Raw genomic sequence first — 19,255 nt, 5'->3', positions numbered from 1 at the left:
AATGTTTTAATCACATACAGAGCTACTGATAATTAAAGATTGAGTGTTCTGAGTTAGATCAGTTATCAATTGTAGAAGAGAAATTTGGCGGGAATGATGACAAACACAAGAGCTTCAAGGGAGAATGACTTGTCTATCACAAAATTGAGGAAGGCCCTTTGGAAAGTTGATGGAGCCCTAAAATATTTTTTAAGATCGCCCTTTTTTATAACTATACTCAAGAAGTTAAATATAGAATAAAATATTTGAATTCTACAATCTTACTCAGTCTTTGTTTTTACTGACAGTTAGTGCATAGTTACCATTAAAATCTGATATTTGTTACAAGTAATATAATGAGTTTCTAAAACATATCTAATATATTTAATTAATGTACAATAAACTTTTCATCAAACATCTTCCCCACGCTTATTAAATTTGGTTCTAATTATAAGCATATTCATTTTAAGTGGCCTGTTTCAGTGAATCTCAGATAACAAAGGCTACTTAGTACTTTATTGGAATATGTGGAAGGTTGCTCTTTTTCTTCTGAAACTTTTTTCCTGTAACTAGATTAAAAAACCCACACATCGTACTTTATTAAAGAAGGTTTTGTTAGATAAAGCGGCAAATTAACAAAGGGTATGATTCATGCATAATAGTTCCAAAGTGCAGTCATTTACTAAGAAATTCTATGACCATGTCTAGACCATCATCTAATGAAAATATCTTTATTCTGTTCTAGACCAAAGTAAATCATTATTTTTGATTATTGAGAAAAACCTTATTTCTGCAAATGTGCATGGAATTTGAAGTTTCACACTTCTAGTGCAAGACCTGGTTTTGCCATGGTGAACCCTTAGGCAATACCTTTAAATACTTGATCTGAAGTTTATGAATCTCTGAAATGGGTGTATTGATTGGCGCTTCACAGACTTATGAGGATTATATGTGTGAAAGCATTTAAACATAGTATTATGTATTAGACAGAGAAATGATTATAAAAGTGGTGATGGGGGAATGGAAATAAGGTTCAATGAGTTGCAACCAATGCAATGCTTTGCTTACTAGTAGTGTTCTGATCAGATTTTTCATGACACCTAAGTTAATTCCTGGTAAATAGTGAGATTTTAAAGGACTTGGTTGTCATGGTATATAGCTGTGTGATAGCCACCCTTCTGCATGTTCCCAGCTACCCTTAGATCTCAGCAGTTTGGAATTTAATGAATTAATTTTATTATATATGTATGCTTTATTAATACATGTTGTTCTTAATCATTTATCTCCATGATAACAAAACAGAAGACAAAATAAGTGGTACTAAACTGTCCTCCAAAGGAAATAAAAAATAACAGTAAACAGATAAAATAAAATAAAGGGACAATAAACTTAAACCTAACGCACATAAAAACTAGGCCATGAATTTACAGATAAGATAGATAAACTTTTCTATATTCAGGATGAAATCTCTTCCTTCAACTTTTTCCTTGGGCCTTATTATGTGTCCTTAGAGGAATTTATATGTTTTTTTTTTTTAATTTTTATTGAATTTATTGGGGTCACATTGGTTAAAAAAATTGTATAGGTTTCAAGAGTAAAATTTTATGATACATCGTCTGTATTGTGTGTTCACCACCCCAAGTCACGTCTCCTTCCAAGTGAGTTTACACACTTCTGTTAGCCCTAGCTGTGTCTTCTGTTAACTGGGGATAATAATAGTACTCAGGATGTTATTGAAACTGAGAAAATAAAGGGAAACTCTATTAGACAGTGCCTAGCACATGGTAAGATTTCAGTATTACCTAGTAGCACTTCTACAGCGATAGAAGTTATAGCTCCTAATTTGGAAGATACCTGTAGCTATAAAAGCCTTTATATTTTAAAGCATTTATACTTTATTTCAAAATTTTCCATCTTTCCATGGAGTAGGTTAATTTAAAGTTTTATTATCAGTTTATTTTTTCATGTTCACTTAAAAGTAGTAGAACAGACAGATGAGTTGTGATGTCAATCCCATGTAAACAAATGTTATAATAGCTATGGGAAAAATAATTGCTAAGTCGAACATAACTTCCTAATGTTAGGAATTATGATCCTATCTGGCCATGTTAGCATGCTGACCAATTTGTGTCAATAGATAAGCAAAAGCCCAGACATTCAGGTCATTACTAGCCACATAACCTTCTCTTTCTTTCTCAAGAATTTGTATGTGAGCCTTTGCAACATGGTGCACTGATAATTCCTAGTGGTGGCTACTTCGTTTCACGGTGGGTGTTATTAGAGAGATGATGATTAAACATGTTTTCTTCTTGTTTTAAAACTGATTCCTCATTATTATTTGTTAGAATACGCTAAGAAATCCGTTTGTGCAAGTTTTTATAAAATTCTCCGTGGGACTTGATGCTGTTGAACTGTTGAAACAGATAGATGAACTCGGTGAGTCCGTATTCACAAAACTTTTTCACTAGTCATGTCAGAAATGTGAAAACCATTTCCCCATATGAGATCTTCTTTCCTTTTCTTTTGTATTTGGTTACTAGCTAGTTTTATTATTTAAAGAGAAATAAAATTTTGGCTATATATCCATCTTTTTCCTGTTAGCTGTACAGTGGCAAATAGTAATGATTCTTTGGATATTCAGTGATTGTGGTTAATTTCAGTAATTATAAAGCAATATATGCTACATAAAAGTGCAGCTTTTCCTAAATTCACAGGTGGGTTGGTGGGTTGTTTCCTAAATTCACGGGTAGGTTGGTGGGTTGTTTCCTAAATTCACGGGTAGGTTGGTGGGTTGCTAAAAGTAAGAAGACAGTCTTTATTTTTTGGTAGCTTGATGAAAAACAAGTCCTTAAGGATCAAGGAAGATTAAATGGTTTGTTTCTGGCTACATTTATCATTTTATCTCCACTGGCCTCAGTATCACTTTGACTAACTCTGAATGTAACTGGAGGAGGTTATAGAGTTAGCGAAAGCAAACCAGAAGCAGTACAGAGACTCAGGAGGAAATAAACTTAAATCAGTAGTCAGGTCGAATCCTCCTCTCACGGTCGTTTAAGAGGAACAGGCCGAAGAGGATCAAAGGAAACTGCCTGAACTTATGCATTCTCTCTGCCACATCCCCACCTTCAACCAAAGGGATGCAAGCCATCTAATTCAGTCTGTCTGATTTACTGTTGCTATGCAACCACAGATGGGATTGAGAGCCTTAGAATTTGGCAGCAGAAGAGCAAATACCCCTCCTCCTCTTTGGAGCTACAAAGACATCGTGCTTTAGGTTACAAACCATTGGGAAGGAATTATGCTTACATTTGTATTGTATGATGTATATAATTGTATGCACTTTATGATATCCAGCCCAGTTTGATTAAAGATAGATATTTTAGTGGGTTTATTCTCTAAAATTATCATTGGGTAAGGAACCAAAATATCAGGGATATACTACAGAGTTCTTATGTAAGTTTTATTATTTCTAACTTCAGGTATAGAATGGGATTTTTAGAATTTAAAATAAGACTAAAATGAATATAGCAGCTGATGTTTGTATAATTGTATATGTCATATACCTAACTTAGTATCTAAGGTGCTATAGAGTGTGAATTTGGGGATCACTGACCCACATAGCTCTTCCTTGATACTTTGTACCAGAAGTTTTAAAGAATCCTTGGTATTGTGTTGATTTCCAGTGACCACGGGAGGCCACTCTTTAACCACAAGTTTACCCCTCCCACACCAACATCTGTATCAAGCAAAACATTTCACTTTAAATCCTAATGAGAAATTCAGTTAAGAAGTTGCGCTTTGTAAAATATTGTCTGGTATTGGACAATGTAAGAGACCTGTTTGGGTTCTATGAGGAGGGATTTATGATATTCACAGCCTTCTCGGTATTCATGATGATCTAGTCAGTGAACATTTAATTGGCCAAGTGATTTACTAACTTGCAATTTCATATTTGCCCTCTGTCTCAGTTGATTTCCTCATAAGAAATCATGAAATTGAAGAGCAATTAAATTCTCTCTCTTCCAGAGTAATTACCTGAAATAAAGTCTTGATCATTTTAGCTAGATTAATTCCGATATAAATAGAGAGAACCCACATAAGTTTTAAATCAAACAATATTAGAATGTTGTATGTGGCATAGATTTCTCAGTCTCCTAAGAAGTGATTCTCTAACACAGTTTACTGAATGATACAGTTTATCTGTTCTATACATGCTGCATAAATGTTCCTTTGTTTAAATTATTACATTCCCATTCCCTGAACAAAGTAGGCCTTACTGTTTATTCGAAACTTTTATCTCTAGTCTTTAGTTTTCTTTAGTCTACAGGCAGGTAGACTTTTTAAAATATTCACATTTAGTCATTGGTTAATTAAATTATAGCAGAATATACTGTTAAATTAGCTTGTATTGTTCTTTGAACCTGGGTTTATTGTATTTGTAATTGAACATTCTCCTCAATGAATATTTGCACAACTGGATGTATTTTTCTAAATGTAGAGTACCAGATATTTTTACAGTAAATTTTACAGCTTTTTATAATTTATAGTCTAGTTTAGTGTATGCTTACAAAATCATTGTTTTGTCTCATTACTACTAGAAAAAAAAAACATTATCATACAACATTATAACCTGCTTTCTATCTGTTTTGCTTTGCTTCTTCAGATATTCTAAGGCTGAAGTTAGAGAACAGTATTGACCTCATTGATCATCTCAACACACTGTCTTCCCTGACAGTAAATATTTCCTCCTGTGTATTATATGACCGTATTCAGGCAGCAAAAACTGTAGACGAAATGGAGAGAGAAGCTAAAAAACTCTACAAAAGCAATGAGCTCTTTGGAAGTAAGTGCTATTCTACTAGACTTTGAGCTTCTCTTTGTACTAAAATTGGCCAAATTCTTCTCTCACTTCTTTCATCCAGAACTCAGAAAAGTAATCTGGGGTGGGTATGGGGGGACCACTGTTCCTTCTGATGTCCTTAAAAACAAGAACTGTTCATGTAGTCAATCAGCCATATTGTCCGAGGGGCCTTCCACTTAAGTGTCATTTTGTTGGTATGGTTGAAATTGAGACCAAAAAGGATTTCATATTTACAGGGTAGAGTTGAGTCAATTCTTATAATTAGTCAAGATTATTTATTTTAAATTGTGTGTGTGTGTGTGTGTGTTTTATTTCAGTAAATGGATTAGAGTGATATATTTAACCTGGCCACTTAGTTTGTGATTATATCCTCAAACTCCTGCTTTAAATCTCTGAGATTGTTACTCCCAATTAGCCATATTTTCTGTAAATTGGGAGCCCAAACTTACTGTCACCTTCCAAACAATGAAAAATGTCAACCATAAAATAACCTTTCTACTATTGTTGCTATTTTATTTTTAGGTGTTATTTTTAAGCTTCCTTCTAACAGAAGTCGACATGGAGGCTATGACTCTGAAGATGTCTCCCTTCCTCCTGTCGTAAAATATACCATCCGTATGAGTCTCAAGACCTCACAGACCACAAGAAACATAAGGACCAAGATTTGGGCCCCTGGGCCACATAATTCACCATCACACAACCAGATCTATGGCAGGGCTTTTGTTTACTTACAGGATAATATTGAAAGAGCAATCATTGAATTGCAGACAGGAAGGAACTCCCAAGAAATAGCGGTCCAGGTCCAAGCAATTCCTTACCCCTGCTACATGAAAGACAAGTAAGTCTGTGCACTTTCAGGCCTTGCTAATAATCAACCATGTTTTTGAGAACCCATTTCTGTCCATTCATTCACATGGATCAAGTGAAAGGAATAATTTTCACCAAACCTTTGCCAAATGCTTGTTTTTCTAGGAAAGAGTCTATACCATAGGGCACAGTTTATCATAGCTGCTTATATAGTTACCAGACTATGGGGTCAGTCTTACCAAACGATCTATGTTTTCTTTATCATAACTCTTAGTTTCCAAGGACTTTGGTTCCAGAATTTGGAATATTGGACTCTAGCCTTGAGTGCATGTCTGCATGATTTTCATGGTACCTGCTCCCTACTGGACCTCCCTTTCACTAGTCAAATGAGGGAGTTAAACAAGGCAATTATAAAATTCCTTCCAACTCTCCTATTTAATTAAAAATCCATAAACACATGGTCAATTGTAAAGAAAATTTTGATGGAACACATCATTGATCAACTCTCTAAGATAAATATTGTGTTATCTAAAACTATGTAATGTATGATCAATCTATTTGCTAAAAATCTTTTATCTAAAGAGATTTTGCTGATTGAACAAAAAATATAAGGCTTATGCTTATTTTAATTTTTTTGAGAAGAGGGGAGGCATAGACAGACTCCCGCATGTGCCCCAACCAAGATCCACCTGGCAAGCCCACCAGTGGGTGATGCTCTGCCCATCTGGGGCCCTTGCTCTGTTGCAATTGGAGCCATTTTAGCACCTGAGGCAGAGGCTGTGGAGCCATCCTCAGCACCCAGGGCCAACAAGTCATGGCTACAGGAGGAAAGGAGAAGAGAGAGAGAGAGAGAAGTAAAGAGTAGAGAAGCAGATGGGTACTTTTCCTGTGTGTCACGACCAGGAATCAAACCTGAGACATCTTTACACCAGGCTGAAGCTCTACCACTGAGCAAACCGGCCAGGGCCAAGGCTCATGCCTTTATACAATCAAATGTGAATGTTCAAGAAATCTGCCACTTAGGTAGCACTGAATGGCTCCTCCACTTCAACCACAGTAAAAAAAAAATAAGTTGGAGGACTAAATTTTTTCAAGCTCATTCTCATACACAAAAGCCTGAATCTGAATGTTACTGTAAAGGACTTGTACTTGTTATTCAGCCCAGTTATTGCAGGTCATATGCAATTCAGATGTTCTGGATGTTTTCTCCCCCTTTTTCTTTGTCTTGATGCTTCTGCCTCTTGGCTGCTTCAAGTGCTCTAGATGAGATGAGGTTATGTAGCCTTTGTTCAGCAGGGATATGGGCAGATAAGCGAGGATTTTGTCAGGGGGTTGTCAAGGTGAGCTGCTCATTGTGGTGGTATCAGGACTTAGCAGCCTGAACCAGCTGCGAACTGCGGTCACTTGCAGTAATAATAAAGACCTGTAGGTTCAATTAAATGAAAATAGTCATCTATTTTCCTGCTCACTTTTTTTTTCCTTGTAAATTTTGGTACTTGGGATGTTGGTTACCTGGATGTTTCTTTTAAGACTGAAAGTAACTATTCTCTGCATTCTTTATGGGCGAATGATCACAGTGCCACATATAGACAGATAAACTCTGTTGCATACAAAGTGATTTTACATATATTATTTCATTTGTTCCTCCCAAGCATCTCATAAGGTAAGTAGAAACAGGTATTATCAAGCATACTTTCCAGATGAAAAAAATAACAACAAAAATTCAGAAAGATTAAGTAAGATTATGAGACTAGCATTTTTATCTTTATCCTATAACAAATCTAAAATACACAATTGCTTAACAGAATCATTACAGGGGATTTGTTATTAATGGATGAGGGCTTTTCCTCATGCTAGAGCCAGAAACAGCATCAAGACTGGACCAAGACAAAATTCCGTCAACAATTATTCTTTAAGTGCCTACCTCATGCCATGTTTCTAGGAACCAAAAACATTGGATATGGCCCCAATCCTCACTCATCTCCCCACCACAAAAAAAACCTCAAACCTCAGATCTCTGATGTTGTTACACTTTGGATGCTGAAATGAGAAGAAATGATGGTGCTGTTATGTTTCACTAATCCTTATATTTTTCATGGGAACTTGAAAGTGATTCCTTAGCCTTATAGATTTTTTTTTTAACAAGAGAGAGAGAGAGAGACAGAGAGAGGGACAGACAAGAAGAGATAGGAAGGGAGAGAGATGAGAAGCATCAATTTTATGTTGTGGCACCTTAGTTGTTCATTGATTGCTTTCTCATAAGTGCCTTGCCTGGGGTGGGGGATCCAGCCAAACCAGTGACCCCTTGCTCAAGCCAGCAACCTTTGGGCTCAAGCCAGTGACCATGGAGTCATGTCTATGATCCCACACTCAGGTCAGCGACCCCGCACTCAAACCGATGTGCTCACACTCTAGCTGGATAAGCCCATGCTCAAGCTGGATGAGCCCACGCTCAAGCCGGGAACCTCAGAATTTCAAACCTGAGTTCCCTGCATCCCAAGCCAACACTCTATCCACTGCGCCACTGCCTGGTCAGGCTAAAGTAATTCCTTAGCCTTATAGATTAAAAAGGAAATGGTCTTGTTATCTTTTTCCAAGTATAAGCTTCAGTGGAGCCTAATATGCAAAACCAATCAATTTAGAGTTTCTCTCATTGGAAACTACTCCTTCGCTTAGCTCTTAGAAAGGTGACTACAGTAGGAAACTGCGGTTTTCAAAGCACAGTTCCTGGACCAGAAGCATCATATCTCCTGGGAAATGGTTTAAAATGCAGATTCCGTGCCTCACCCCAGACTGGGGAGGGGGGTCAGAAATCGATGTTTCAGTAAGCCCTTTGAGTGATTCTGATGATTGTTCAACATTGAGAAACACTGCATTTGAACTTTCAGGTACTGTGGACAGGTGACTCAGGAATGTACGTGGGTCCTGAGGGGGTCTTTCAGTGACTCTCTAGTTAGCACATCGCCAGAAAAGACATCTCTCTACTGTTTATGAAGAATCCCCTGAGGCATTATTTTGAGGAACCCATGTTCTTTGTCTTTGTTTTAAATTGAACGCTTTGAGTTTTATTTTATCTTATTTTGGAAAATTTAGTTTAATAATCACTATGAGCTTCCAAAGAGTGGATAAATACAGTAATTTGGGAAGCTATAGCTTTTAGCTAGATAAACCAATTATCATCTAATTTTAAATCTGCCTTTTAGACAAGAATTTGGTTTAGGTACAAGGGGTTTTAAGCCTTGCAATTATATCCATATGATAATTATTTTCCTGGACAGATCTACTGAAACACACTTTAAACAGTAAGGCAGTTTTATCTAACAATCCAGAGCTATTTTCTGTTCTTGCAGCATTAACGCAAAAAAGCCATGGGCCTGCTGTTAAGTCAGCTTCATATTTCATAAATAAAGGAGTAATATTAATGACTATTCTCAACTTCAGAAAAGCAGTATAATTTATGTTTAAGAGGGAGTATGTTCTTTATATATTGCTATCTGCAAGTATGACATTCATTTTGGTCACTGGATTTTCTTTTTGTTTGTTTGTTTTTGTTTTTCTTACAGCTTCCTAACCAGTGTCTCTTATTCTCTTCCAATTGTGCTCATGGTTGCCTGGGTTGTATTTATAGCTGCATTTGTAAAAAAGCTTGTTTATGAGAAAGACCTCCGGCTTCATGAGGTATGTTGAGAATCTCTTCTTATTATGACCATACTTTTTTTTTATCATAATTAATTACTCTGGTTTTCATCATACCTATACAAACTCAGAAAGCCTGAGCCATTTCTTGTGGATGAGAAAATGTGCTATGCATCATAAAGGCAGCTGATAAGACAGTATTTTGTTCTCCCTAAAAATTACATAGCTGTTATTTTAAAAGTATTTCTGAAAAAACATAATATGAGTAATTCTGAATAAAATCTAAGTACAATTTATGATCCTAATAGTAGGTTTTGCCCAGAATGTTACCTATAGGACTTAAGATCTAACAGAGGAAGTTTAAATATATAATAACAATAATAATTTTAAAGGAAGAAGATTGTTGGCATGGTAACTAAATGAGTCCAAATAACGATATAAATTTAGGTATAGATATACAATTGTCCCCTGAATACCATGGGGATTAGGGGTACTCACCCCTGCACAGTTGAAAATTCACATATAACTTTCGACTCCCCAAAAATCTTCAGTTGTCCCTTGGTATCCAGAGAGGATTGGTCCAGGACCCCACAGATACCAAAATCTACAAATGTCCAACCTCCTTATAGAAAATGTCATAGATTAATGTATATAGTCAACACATCCACAAAAGTCCAACCTCCTTATAGAAAATGTCATAGATTAATGCATATAGTCAATACCTCAGATTCCCAACCACAGATCAAAATTACGCTTTTTGACCCATGGTTGGTTGATTCTGGGGACGTGAAACCCAGTGATACCATGGGCCAGCTGAATATTTATTGAACAATATGTGCATTTAAATGGACCCATGAAGTGCAAACTCATATTGTTGAAGAGTCAACTGTAGATATAGACAGACATAGACAGACACAGACATAGACATACATCGACAGACATATGGCTTGTTTCAGCTCTCAAGAAGCAAACTCTTTTCCCAGTACAACTTGTCTCCTTCAATTACTATCTCTTTTTATCTCTCACTAACACAAAATTTATAGACAAAGAATTTTATGTTATGCTGCTAATTATGTTACTAATATAACAATAGAAGACAGCATCTAGGATGTGAAGCATGATCTCTTCTTGAGAATATTCTTATCATTATCCCAAACTCAAAATAGCTTACTTCGTTTTAGAATTTAGAAAAAAGCATTGTGTGATATTTGGGTTGTATTAGAATAAGAGTGTGTTATTTTATCCGCTCATCCCGTAATGAATCCATACTTACACCCATGGGCAAAGAGAAAGCAGAAACATTTTAAAACTGGAGGGAGCACAATAATTATTGCAAGTCCTGGCTGAGAATCTGAAATAAGGAGTTTAGAGTAACCTGTTAGTCTATTTGTACTTTTCGGACTTACTTTGCCAATGCTTCTAGGCAATTGATTATTTCTCCTTACAAGGTACAAATTACCACTTCATATTTTTGTTAGTTCAGCATCCAAGGTTGTCCTATAGTTTGCTCCTACAATTCTTACCTTTTTTATTTGAATTCTGGTTTATCCTCACAGCTGTATGTTTAAATTTCAATTATAAGTCGCTAAATATCTCATCAACTGATTTGAGCCCCGTTGTATTCAGGACTGTGTACAATGGTTTCTTAATTCCAATTTAGAAACTTGAATCCCTGCCTTGGACCATACTTTTGGTTGCACGTTCCTACCTTACATTTTCCTTTCGTGTTCCTGGTACTCTTCACAGATTAATGGAAAACTTTAAACTAGAAAACTATAATAAAAACTAGACTCTTTTCTACTTCAAAATAAATGTCTACCTTAAAAATATTATTTGTGGTAGAAATAGAGTAATAGGTATGTCTATACATATATATACATATATACATGATATATATGTATATACATATAAAATATACACACTGTATTAATTTATATTTAAAGATGATATTTTCTAAGTTCATCTATGTATGTCACCAAAAAAAAAGGACAAAAATTAGAAACTAAAGCATAATTTAGAGTTCTTTCTCAATTTTAGACATGAAAGACATTTTTAACAATGAACTAAATGTCTGTTTGGTAGCTCTGTGTCTTCATTCTTCAGGCATCTTTCAAACTTTAACCACCTGCTCTTGGAGGTCAAAGTCATGTAATGAAATATCAGGGAACTTGGAATCAGAGGATCAGAGGATCAGTGCATATTCACTTGGGCCCAATCCCTTACACTTTCTGAGTGTTATCAAGACATCACTCAGCACTGTTATTTCCAGAATGTGGCTCTCTCACTGCTAGAACACAGGAGGCATTCAATTGTCTGTACTTTATCAGTTCCAGGGTAATGATTTCTTTCCTCACATTTTAAAGCCTCTGAAATTGGGATGCATTTGATAGGGTGTCATAATTCATTTGGCAGTGATCATTCTTTCTGGGTTGCATATAAAATAATGGCACATCTTAAAAATCGGTGGTGTCCTAAATTCAAAGGAATATGGTCTGTTTGTGAGATGAATGGAAGCAGGTGAGAAGCGAGTGGAATATTCCCAGTGCCTGCTACTCAGCCTCCCTCCACTGTCCACAGTTCTAAACTAACCTCTTCCCTTTTAAAGATAAAAATGCTGAACCCACAAAGTGAGAGGTGACTTGATGAAAACTGTGGAGCTAGTTAATAGAGTTGTCTAGAACTCAAGTGTTTGAGTTCCAATCAAATTTTTTCCATATCATAGCCACCTTTTCTTTCACAATCTTATTTTAGTAGTATAGGACTTCTAAAGATGATGATATCTTAGCTGGCCCTGGCCGGTTGGCTCAGTGGTAGAGCGTTAGCCTGCGTGCAGGAGTCCCGGGTTCGATTCCCGGCCAGGGCACACAGGAGAAGTGCCCATCTGCTTCTCCACTCCTCCTCCTCTCCTTCCTCTCTGTCTCTCTCTTCCCCTCCCACAGCCAAGGCTCCATTGAAACAAAGTTGGCCCGGGCGCTGAGGATGGCTCTATGACCTCTGCCTCAGGCACTAGAATGGCTCTGGTTGCAACAGAGTGATGCCCCAGATGGGCAGAGCATCGCCCCCTGGTGGGCATTCCGGGTAGATCCCGGTCGAGCGCATGCAGGAGTCTGGCTGACTGCCTCCCCGTTTCCAACTTCAGAAAAATACAAAAAAAAAAAATAATAATAATAATAATAAAAGATAATAGCTTAGCTTACCAGAGATTCAAAATCGCTTTTTAATGCCATTGTTTTTATACTTATTAAGGTCTAAAGCTACCCACTCTCTACTTCTTTCTCCTTCCAAATTATCAAAAAGGTAAAGAAAAATACCCTTTTATTCTGTAATTGTTCTCAAATCTGGGCAAGAAAACCAAATTAGTTGTTATTTCAATAAAAACATTCATCCTCAACCTTCCCAGGGAATGACTCCAGTGAATTCCTTAAATTTGCTAAAAAAAATGAGCATAAATATTACTGACAAAATAAGTTTATTGATGAAATTAAAACTGTAGTTTTTTTTTCAAAAAATATTTCAAAATGTCTTTCAATTGGGCTTTGTTTTGCATGCTTGTTTTTAAAAATCAGAACATTAAGTTACTATATATAAAAGTTGCTTTTATAACACAAGGAAGACTCCTTTTCATATGTAATATCCATGTGTGTCCTGTATATTATTTTCTTGATTTATGGGTTACTTTCATCTATTTGCTCTAATATAAGTCATTTGTGGGAACTTTAGTGCTTATATTTAGCTGGCATGGCTTTTTCTTAGTGTAGACAGGTAAACTGAAGTGTCTATTGGCCGCAGAGACGTTACCAAGAACTATGCAAGGATTTTTAGTCCCTTGGTGCATCACTTTAGACAACCTTTTATGCTTTTTTAACATATACCTCCCATTCCACTAGTGGAGATTTGGAACATTGCAAGTAATGATCACAACGTCCTCTTCATCTTATTTTAAAAATAATGTGAATATCTATTATTAAAATAATTTTTAAAATTGAGGTAGAAAATGCTATTCTTTACAAATCAATGCTTGACAGTCGTATTGAATTGAATGAAAATGTTGCTGTCAAGTGAATATATGAATATTTGATTTCTTTTCCTGATAACACTAGTACCAATCAATCCCTGTGCATAAGCTTCTCAAGAATGTGGCAGCACATTGACGCGAAATCTCACAGAACCTCTTTCTTCTCATTATTTTCTTCCATAAGCTGGGGCAGACTTTGGAGACTGTCCAGAAGGGTTTTCCTTGAGCAGCAGGTTATCAGGTATTGATGAATTGCTCTGGCAGGTTTGGAGGCTTGAGGCACGTGACTCTGCTTACCAAGCTGGCACCTGACATCTGTCACTTTGAGGAGGAACTAACAACCTCCAGGAAAGCATAGCCATCATTCTCTGTGGGCCCTCTTCCACCAGCAAGTCTAGTCTTGTTTATTTTAACAAAGTTGGCAGTGGACCTGGGTAATTTATGGATGACTTACATGCTCTCATTGCTCTAACTCTCTATGAATAGCAGCTGTTCTCCTCATGGCATAAAATACTGAAGTTTAACACTGAGTTTTCATGCTAGAATGTTAAGCAGCGAGTATTTTTGAAAGCTCCTAACTCGATTTGTTTCAATCAAAGGCAATAGTCAGTCTCCAACTTTTATTAATCCTTGGGAATAGAGATCTTGTCTTGAGTCTCAAAAATTTCAAAATAACAATGATGAACACCTTTAGTCTTGGTCTTCGGGTTTGCCCAATTATATTTTAACAAGGCTATGAATGGAGAATTTTCTAGATATATAAATGTGTCATAGTGCAGCTATCAATTGTCAGGGAGGGAAAACACATTTACCCTTATGGAGTCAGCTTTATTTCATGTTCTTGATAATGTCCTGGTATTTTATATCCAGCCTGTGAAATATATTGACATTGTCTCCTACTGACATATATTGGGGGATGGATATATTGGTATAGGCCACATAAAATGTTGTGGTGAATATCAGCTTTGGAGTAACTATATGGTTTCCATAACTCCCCATTTAGTTATATTCAAATAGGTAGAAACTCAGTAAAAAAAAATAACTGAACATAGAAATAGCAAAAAAGGCAAAAAGCTAACATACCATGATCATATTTGAACAGGTGAGTATTTCTGAAATGTAGTCATGTAACGTGACAGTCATTTTCTCAAATGAGTCGGGGTACAGGGAAAGAGATTCTAAACTAAGATCTATGAAGTCTATTTTCATACCAAAACGTAATTTTGTTTTTAATGATGGGCAAGTGGTTGATTTTTTATTTTGACCCCCACTCCCATCCCTGTGGAAACATAGTTTGGGTCTTTACAACAAAGAGTGAGAGGGCCTGAGAGGAAAGAAACAGTCAGGAGAAGAGAGGGTGAGGGAAGGGCAAAGTTAAGAAGAAAAGTCAGAGGTTTTTTTCTCGGTGGTGATTAGCTTAAGGCCCACAACTTAAACTGTCAGCAGTCAGGTAGCTGTTTCCATGGTAACAACTGGAGCAGCAGAGTTATCAAAATGTGATAAGTTGCAAAGGCAGGAAGTAAAATTCACTCCTTTGCTTGTAGAGCAAAGGATCTAGCACATTTCCTAATTTTTTCCTAGACAAGGTAAGGGGGTATTGTAAAGTTAGTGGAATATTCACTTTGGGTCCTTTTAAATGAAATTTTGGATTAAGAAGCTAATGAATTGTTAAAACTAGAAACCAGGATATCCAGGTTCCCCCAAAGTACCATATATAAGCAAACTCAAGGCAACCAGGGTCCAGGCCACGTTAGATCAGCCGAGTCCTTATGAGCGAACACACAGACACCTCACGCTGGGCTGTTTTTCTACCTTGGGGTATACCTTGTCCTCTGTGAATACCACTGAGTTATTAAAGAATATCAGTTGAGAAATATATATATATATATATATATAATCTTAGATACATAAGTTCATTTTGAAGTGTATGAATGTCCTTTTGGAATGCAAAGATGACAAAACTGACCTAGTCTTCAAAGGATTTTAAAGATGGCATATTGTGGCAAAAGACAGAAAGTCTCCCATCAAAGTGTCCATGTTTCACATTTTAAGGAATTAGGTCTGTTTTTTTTATTTCCAGGGACATGAGTACGGATTGTTTAGGAGGAAAGAAAAATATGAAGTTTTGTTTTCTCAGTCCTAACATTGAATTTGAAATAAACGGCGGTTTTTCACCAGATGGAAATACCCATGCCCGCACGAATGTCATTTTCATGTTGTAAAATTCTTCAGGGGATACCATAAATTTTGATGGTCTGCTCTAAACTAATTTAATCTGGAGACATCAGTTGTATACCAGTTATAAAATGGAATTGTAAAAAAGAAACTTCACCATCCAAATTATTTATTATTTCATTATATTAAGGCATTCTGGGAGCATACAATCTAAAATAAACTGGAATAAATGGTCATCTTAATTTCACACAGCAAGTGTGGACAAATACTTAACTTATGAAAATCATTAAAATGCCTATCTAGTTCATATACCTGAAGTGTCTCATCCGTATTTTTGCATGGTGCAGAAAAATTGTTAGAGAATCTATCCACGTAAGCAGCAGCTAACACTTTTTCCTTTTTACAGTACATGAAGATGATGGGTGTGAACTCCAGCAGTCATTTTTTTGCCTGGCTGATAGAGAGTGTTGGATTTCTACTGGTTACTATCGTCATCCTCATCATAATACTCAAGTTTGGCAATATTCTTCCTAAAACAAACGGGTTCATATTGTTCCTGTATTTTTCGGACTACAGCTTCTCGGTTATTGCCATGAGCTATCTCATCAGTGTCTTCTTTAACAACACCAACATTGCAGCCCTGATCGGAAGCCTCATATACATCATTGCCTTTTTCCCGTTTATTGTTCTGGTTACAGTTGATGATGAGTTGAGCTATGTGGTAAAAGTATTCATGGTGAGTCAACTGTTACGTGGAATGGCCGTTATGTGAGAAAAATGGACCCTTTTTCATTGTTGTTATTTTTAGAATCTCAAACTGAAAGTAAATTTGTTTAAATTTAAAAGTTCAACGATTGCAAAATCAGCTTCACTGTCCTAATGATAGTCAGTTCTTTCTACATCCTTGTATAGTAGGCAAGCGCAAGATTATGAAAGCACTTTCTGCACAGTTTCTAAAATCATAAATTGATACTGTTAAAAAATAGTACCTAAAAAAAGAACAGTTAAAATGTGATGTGTCACAATTTAAAGATCATCAAGGATTCTGACTTTAAAGCTTCTATTACTGCAATTATTTTCGTATATGAATGATTTTCATGGTTTTCATGACATACACTATATCTAACAGGCATAAAAACAAGACCACTGACAGCGTATAATCAATTTTGAATTTTTTTCTGCCTTTTAATTCAAAAGTACTAAATTAATTTAAGAATTTCAGTGAAAGCATTAAGAATATGAAATTTGGAAAGCAGAAGTAAACCTCTTTGTTGTCTGTGAGTCACATTAAAACTTTGCTTTCCATAATGAAATAGAAAGTGATAAATAACTTTTATCTGACTTTGACAACTCTGCATTTAAGCAAAATTTAAATTTATAATTTGTTGCAATAATAAGTATTCAATCAATTCACATTTTAGTATGTTTTCTCATAATACCTCTATCACTTGAAATCAATTTATAAAGTAAAAACATCCTTTGGCCCCTAACATTTTATTTGATTTTTGTCTTAACATAGCATTACTTTGTACTTATCTATTTTATAAACTGTTGAGCAACATTTAATAAGTTTAGAGATATAGTTTGGATTTCTGGCAAATATTTTCCAAGTTATAATTTTCCTGCTTTTGTTTTCTGCCTTTTCCTCTATCTCTTCTTTCAGAGTTTTAACATGCTTGGTAAGGGACCTCTGTATTTTTAAATATGATTTTTTCACCATATGTTTGAAGTTTTAAGTATGTTACGATCCCTCTGGGTGAAATGTCTGAAATCCGCAAGAATTGTCATTGCCCTTTTCTGTCTTCACAGAGCCTTTTGTCACCAACAGCCTTCAGTTATGCAAGTCAATACATTGCACGCTACGAGGAGCAGGGCATTGGTAGGCTTTCTTTCTTTAAAAGTGGATTTCGTCTTTCACAACTGCAGTAGGTCTCACCCAAGAATGAATATGTGTTCACTTTGTAGGTCTTCAGTGGGAAAATATGTACAGGTCCCCCGTTCAGGACGACACCACCTCATTTGGCTGGCTGTGCTGTCTAATTCTAGCGGACTCTTTCATTTATTTCCTTATTGCTTGGTATGTCAGGAACGTTTTCCCAGGTATGAACATACTTCCTACAGATACTTGCCTTTTAACCAGGATCCACCCAGCAAGCCCACTAGGGGCAATGCTCTGCCCATGTGGGGCATTGGTCCATTGCAACTGGAGCCATTCTAGCACCTGAGGCTGAGGCCATGGAGCCATACTCAGTGCCCGGGCCAACTTTACTCCCCTGGAGCCTTGGCTGTGGGAGGGCAAGAGAAAAATAGAAAGAAAAGAGAGGGGGAAGGGTGGAGAGGCAGATGGGCGCTTCTCCTATGTGCCCTCGCTGGGAATTGAGCCCAAGACTTCCACACACCAGGCTGATGCTCTACCACTGAGCCAACCAGCCAGGGCTCTGATATTTCTTTAAAGGATGGAGTGAATTAAGAAGCATGGAATTCAGTTTTTCCAAGTGAGAGTAAAATGCAAAAACCACAGCTCTTCATTCTAAGTTACCAAATTCTAATGGAAAATAGCAGCTGGGTTTTCCCCCCCTTGCTCTCAAGTAGTCATCATCTCTCACATTCTTGGAGTTTTTCCATTAAGCCTTATTTATAGTTGTACAGTTTTCTGATGCTCTAAATTAATAAAAGAGTATTATTCTACTTATATAAAATTTTTATAAAAGACATATGTAGAGATAGAAATAAAATCAGTGATTGCCAAGGACTAGGTGGGAGCAGAAATTATCTGCAAATTGGCTTGAAAGAACTTTTTGAAGTTATAGAAATGTTCTAATATGTGGATTGTGGTGATGGTTGCACAACTTTATACATTTACTAAAAATCATCTGACTGTATACTTAGAATGAGTAAATTTTTTGGTATATAGTCATACTTCAATGAATCTGTTCAAAAAGGAAAGTATAAAAGACAAGCCATGTAATTTACTTTACTTTGTGAAAATCGAGACCACTGTCTAGTTTTATTTGGTATCAAAAATATGAAACTACTTCCTGAGCCATACATAGTAATCTGTTGTTTAGCGATGCTTAACGTCAACAATCAATTAATAGTTATTTTTCTCAATACATTTTTTTTTACAGGTACATATGGCATGGCAGCCCCGTGGTATTTCCCAATTCTTCCTTCCTATTGGAAGGAGCGATTTGGATGTGCAGTGGTGAAGCATGAGAAAGGCAATGGCCTTATGTTCACCAATATCATGATGCAGAACACCAACCCATCTGCCAGTAAGACAAGTAGGTCACCAACAGGAATTAGCATGAGAGAAGTGATATAAAACTTACATGACCAGTGATTTCAATTATGCTTTTCTAAATGGCAAAATTGTCCTTTTTGTCATGCCTACACATATGTGTTTGGACTCTCATGGAGATTAAATTGTGGCTTTTTTCTGGGCTCATTAGCTCAGTTGGTTAGCATATGGCGCTAATTAGTCTAAGATTGCAGATCCCTTTGTGGTCTGGTTAGACTCACACAGAGAAAAATTTTGTTCTTTGGCCACAGTCTGCACCCCTAACTCCAGCCATCTGTCAGTAGTGATAAGGAATAACCAAGTCACAAGTATGGAAAGTTTAGTGTAACCCATCACCTACACATGGACAGTTTAAAGCTAATGTCTTACTGACATTGGGTGAGTAGGGCCAACTTTATAAAGTAGTTTTGGCCCATACAAGCAGTCCTTTTGTGATGCCTGAAGGAGACATAGAAAGTAATTGATGAACTGGATTCTATAA

General features: G+C 36.3%; 1 protein-coding gene across 2 annotated transcripts in view; it reads left to right on the top strand.

Moving 5' to 3' along the window:
* Positions 1-19,255, top strand: part of ABCA12 (ATP binding cassette subfamily A member 12) — a 179,895-nt gene that overhangs the window by 110,293 nt on the left and 50,347 nt on the right. For both annotated transcript variants that reach the window (XM_066345995.1, XM_066345994.1), the window contains 8 exons: positions 2,325-2,415; positions 4,643-4,822; positions 5,363-5,678; positions 9,211-9,325; positions 15,880-16,209; positions 17,283-17,352; positions 17,439-17,573; positions 18,602-18,757. In XM_066345995.1, the coding sequence (XP_066202092.1) occupies positions 2,325-2,415; positions 4,643-4,822; positions 5,363-5,678; positions 9,211-9,325; positions 15,880-16,209; positions 17,283-17,352; positions 17,439-17,573; positions 18,602-18,757 (1,393 nt within the window). The remainder of the gene's footprint in view (positions 1-2,324; positions 2,416-4,642; positions 4,823-5,362; positions 5,679-9,210; positions 9,326-15,879; positions 16,210-17,282; positions 17,353-17,438; positions 17,574-18,601; positions 18,758-19,255) is intronic.

This window comes from Saccopteryx leptura, chromosome 7 (genome assembly GCF_036850995.1).
Source record: "Saccopteryx leptura isolate mSacLep1 chromosome 7, mSacLep1_pri_phased_curated, whole genome shotgun sequence".
Lineage (NCBI taxonomy): Eukaryota > Metazoa > Chordata > Mammalia > Chiroptera > Emballonuridae > Saccopteryx > Saccopteryx leptura.
The sequence above is the reverse complement of the archived record's forward strand: the minus strand, read 5'-3'. Positions and strand labels throughout refer to the sequence as shown.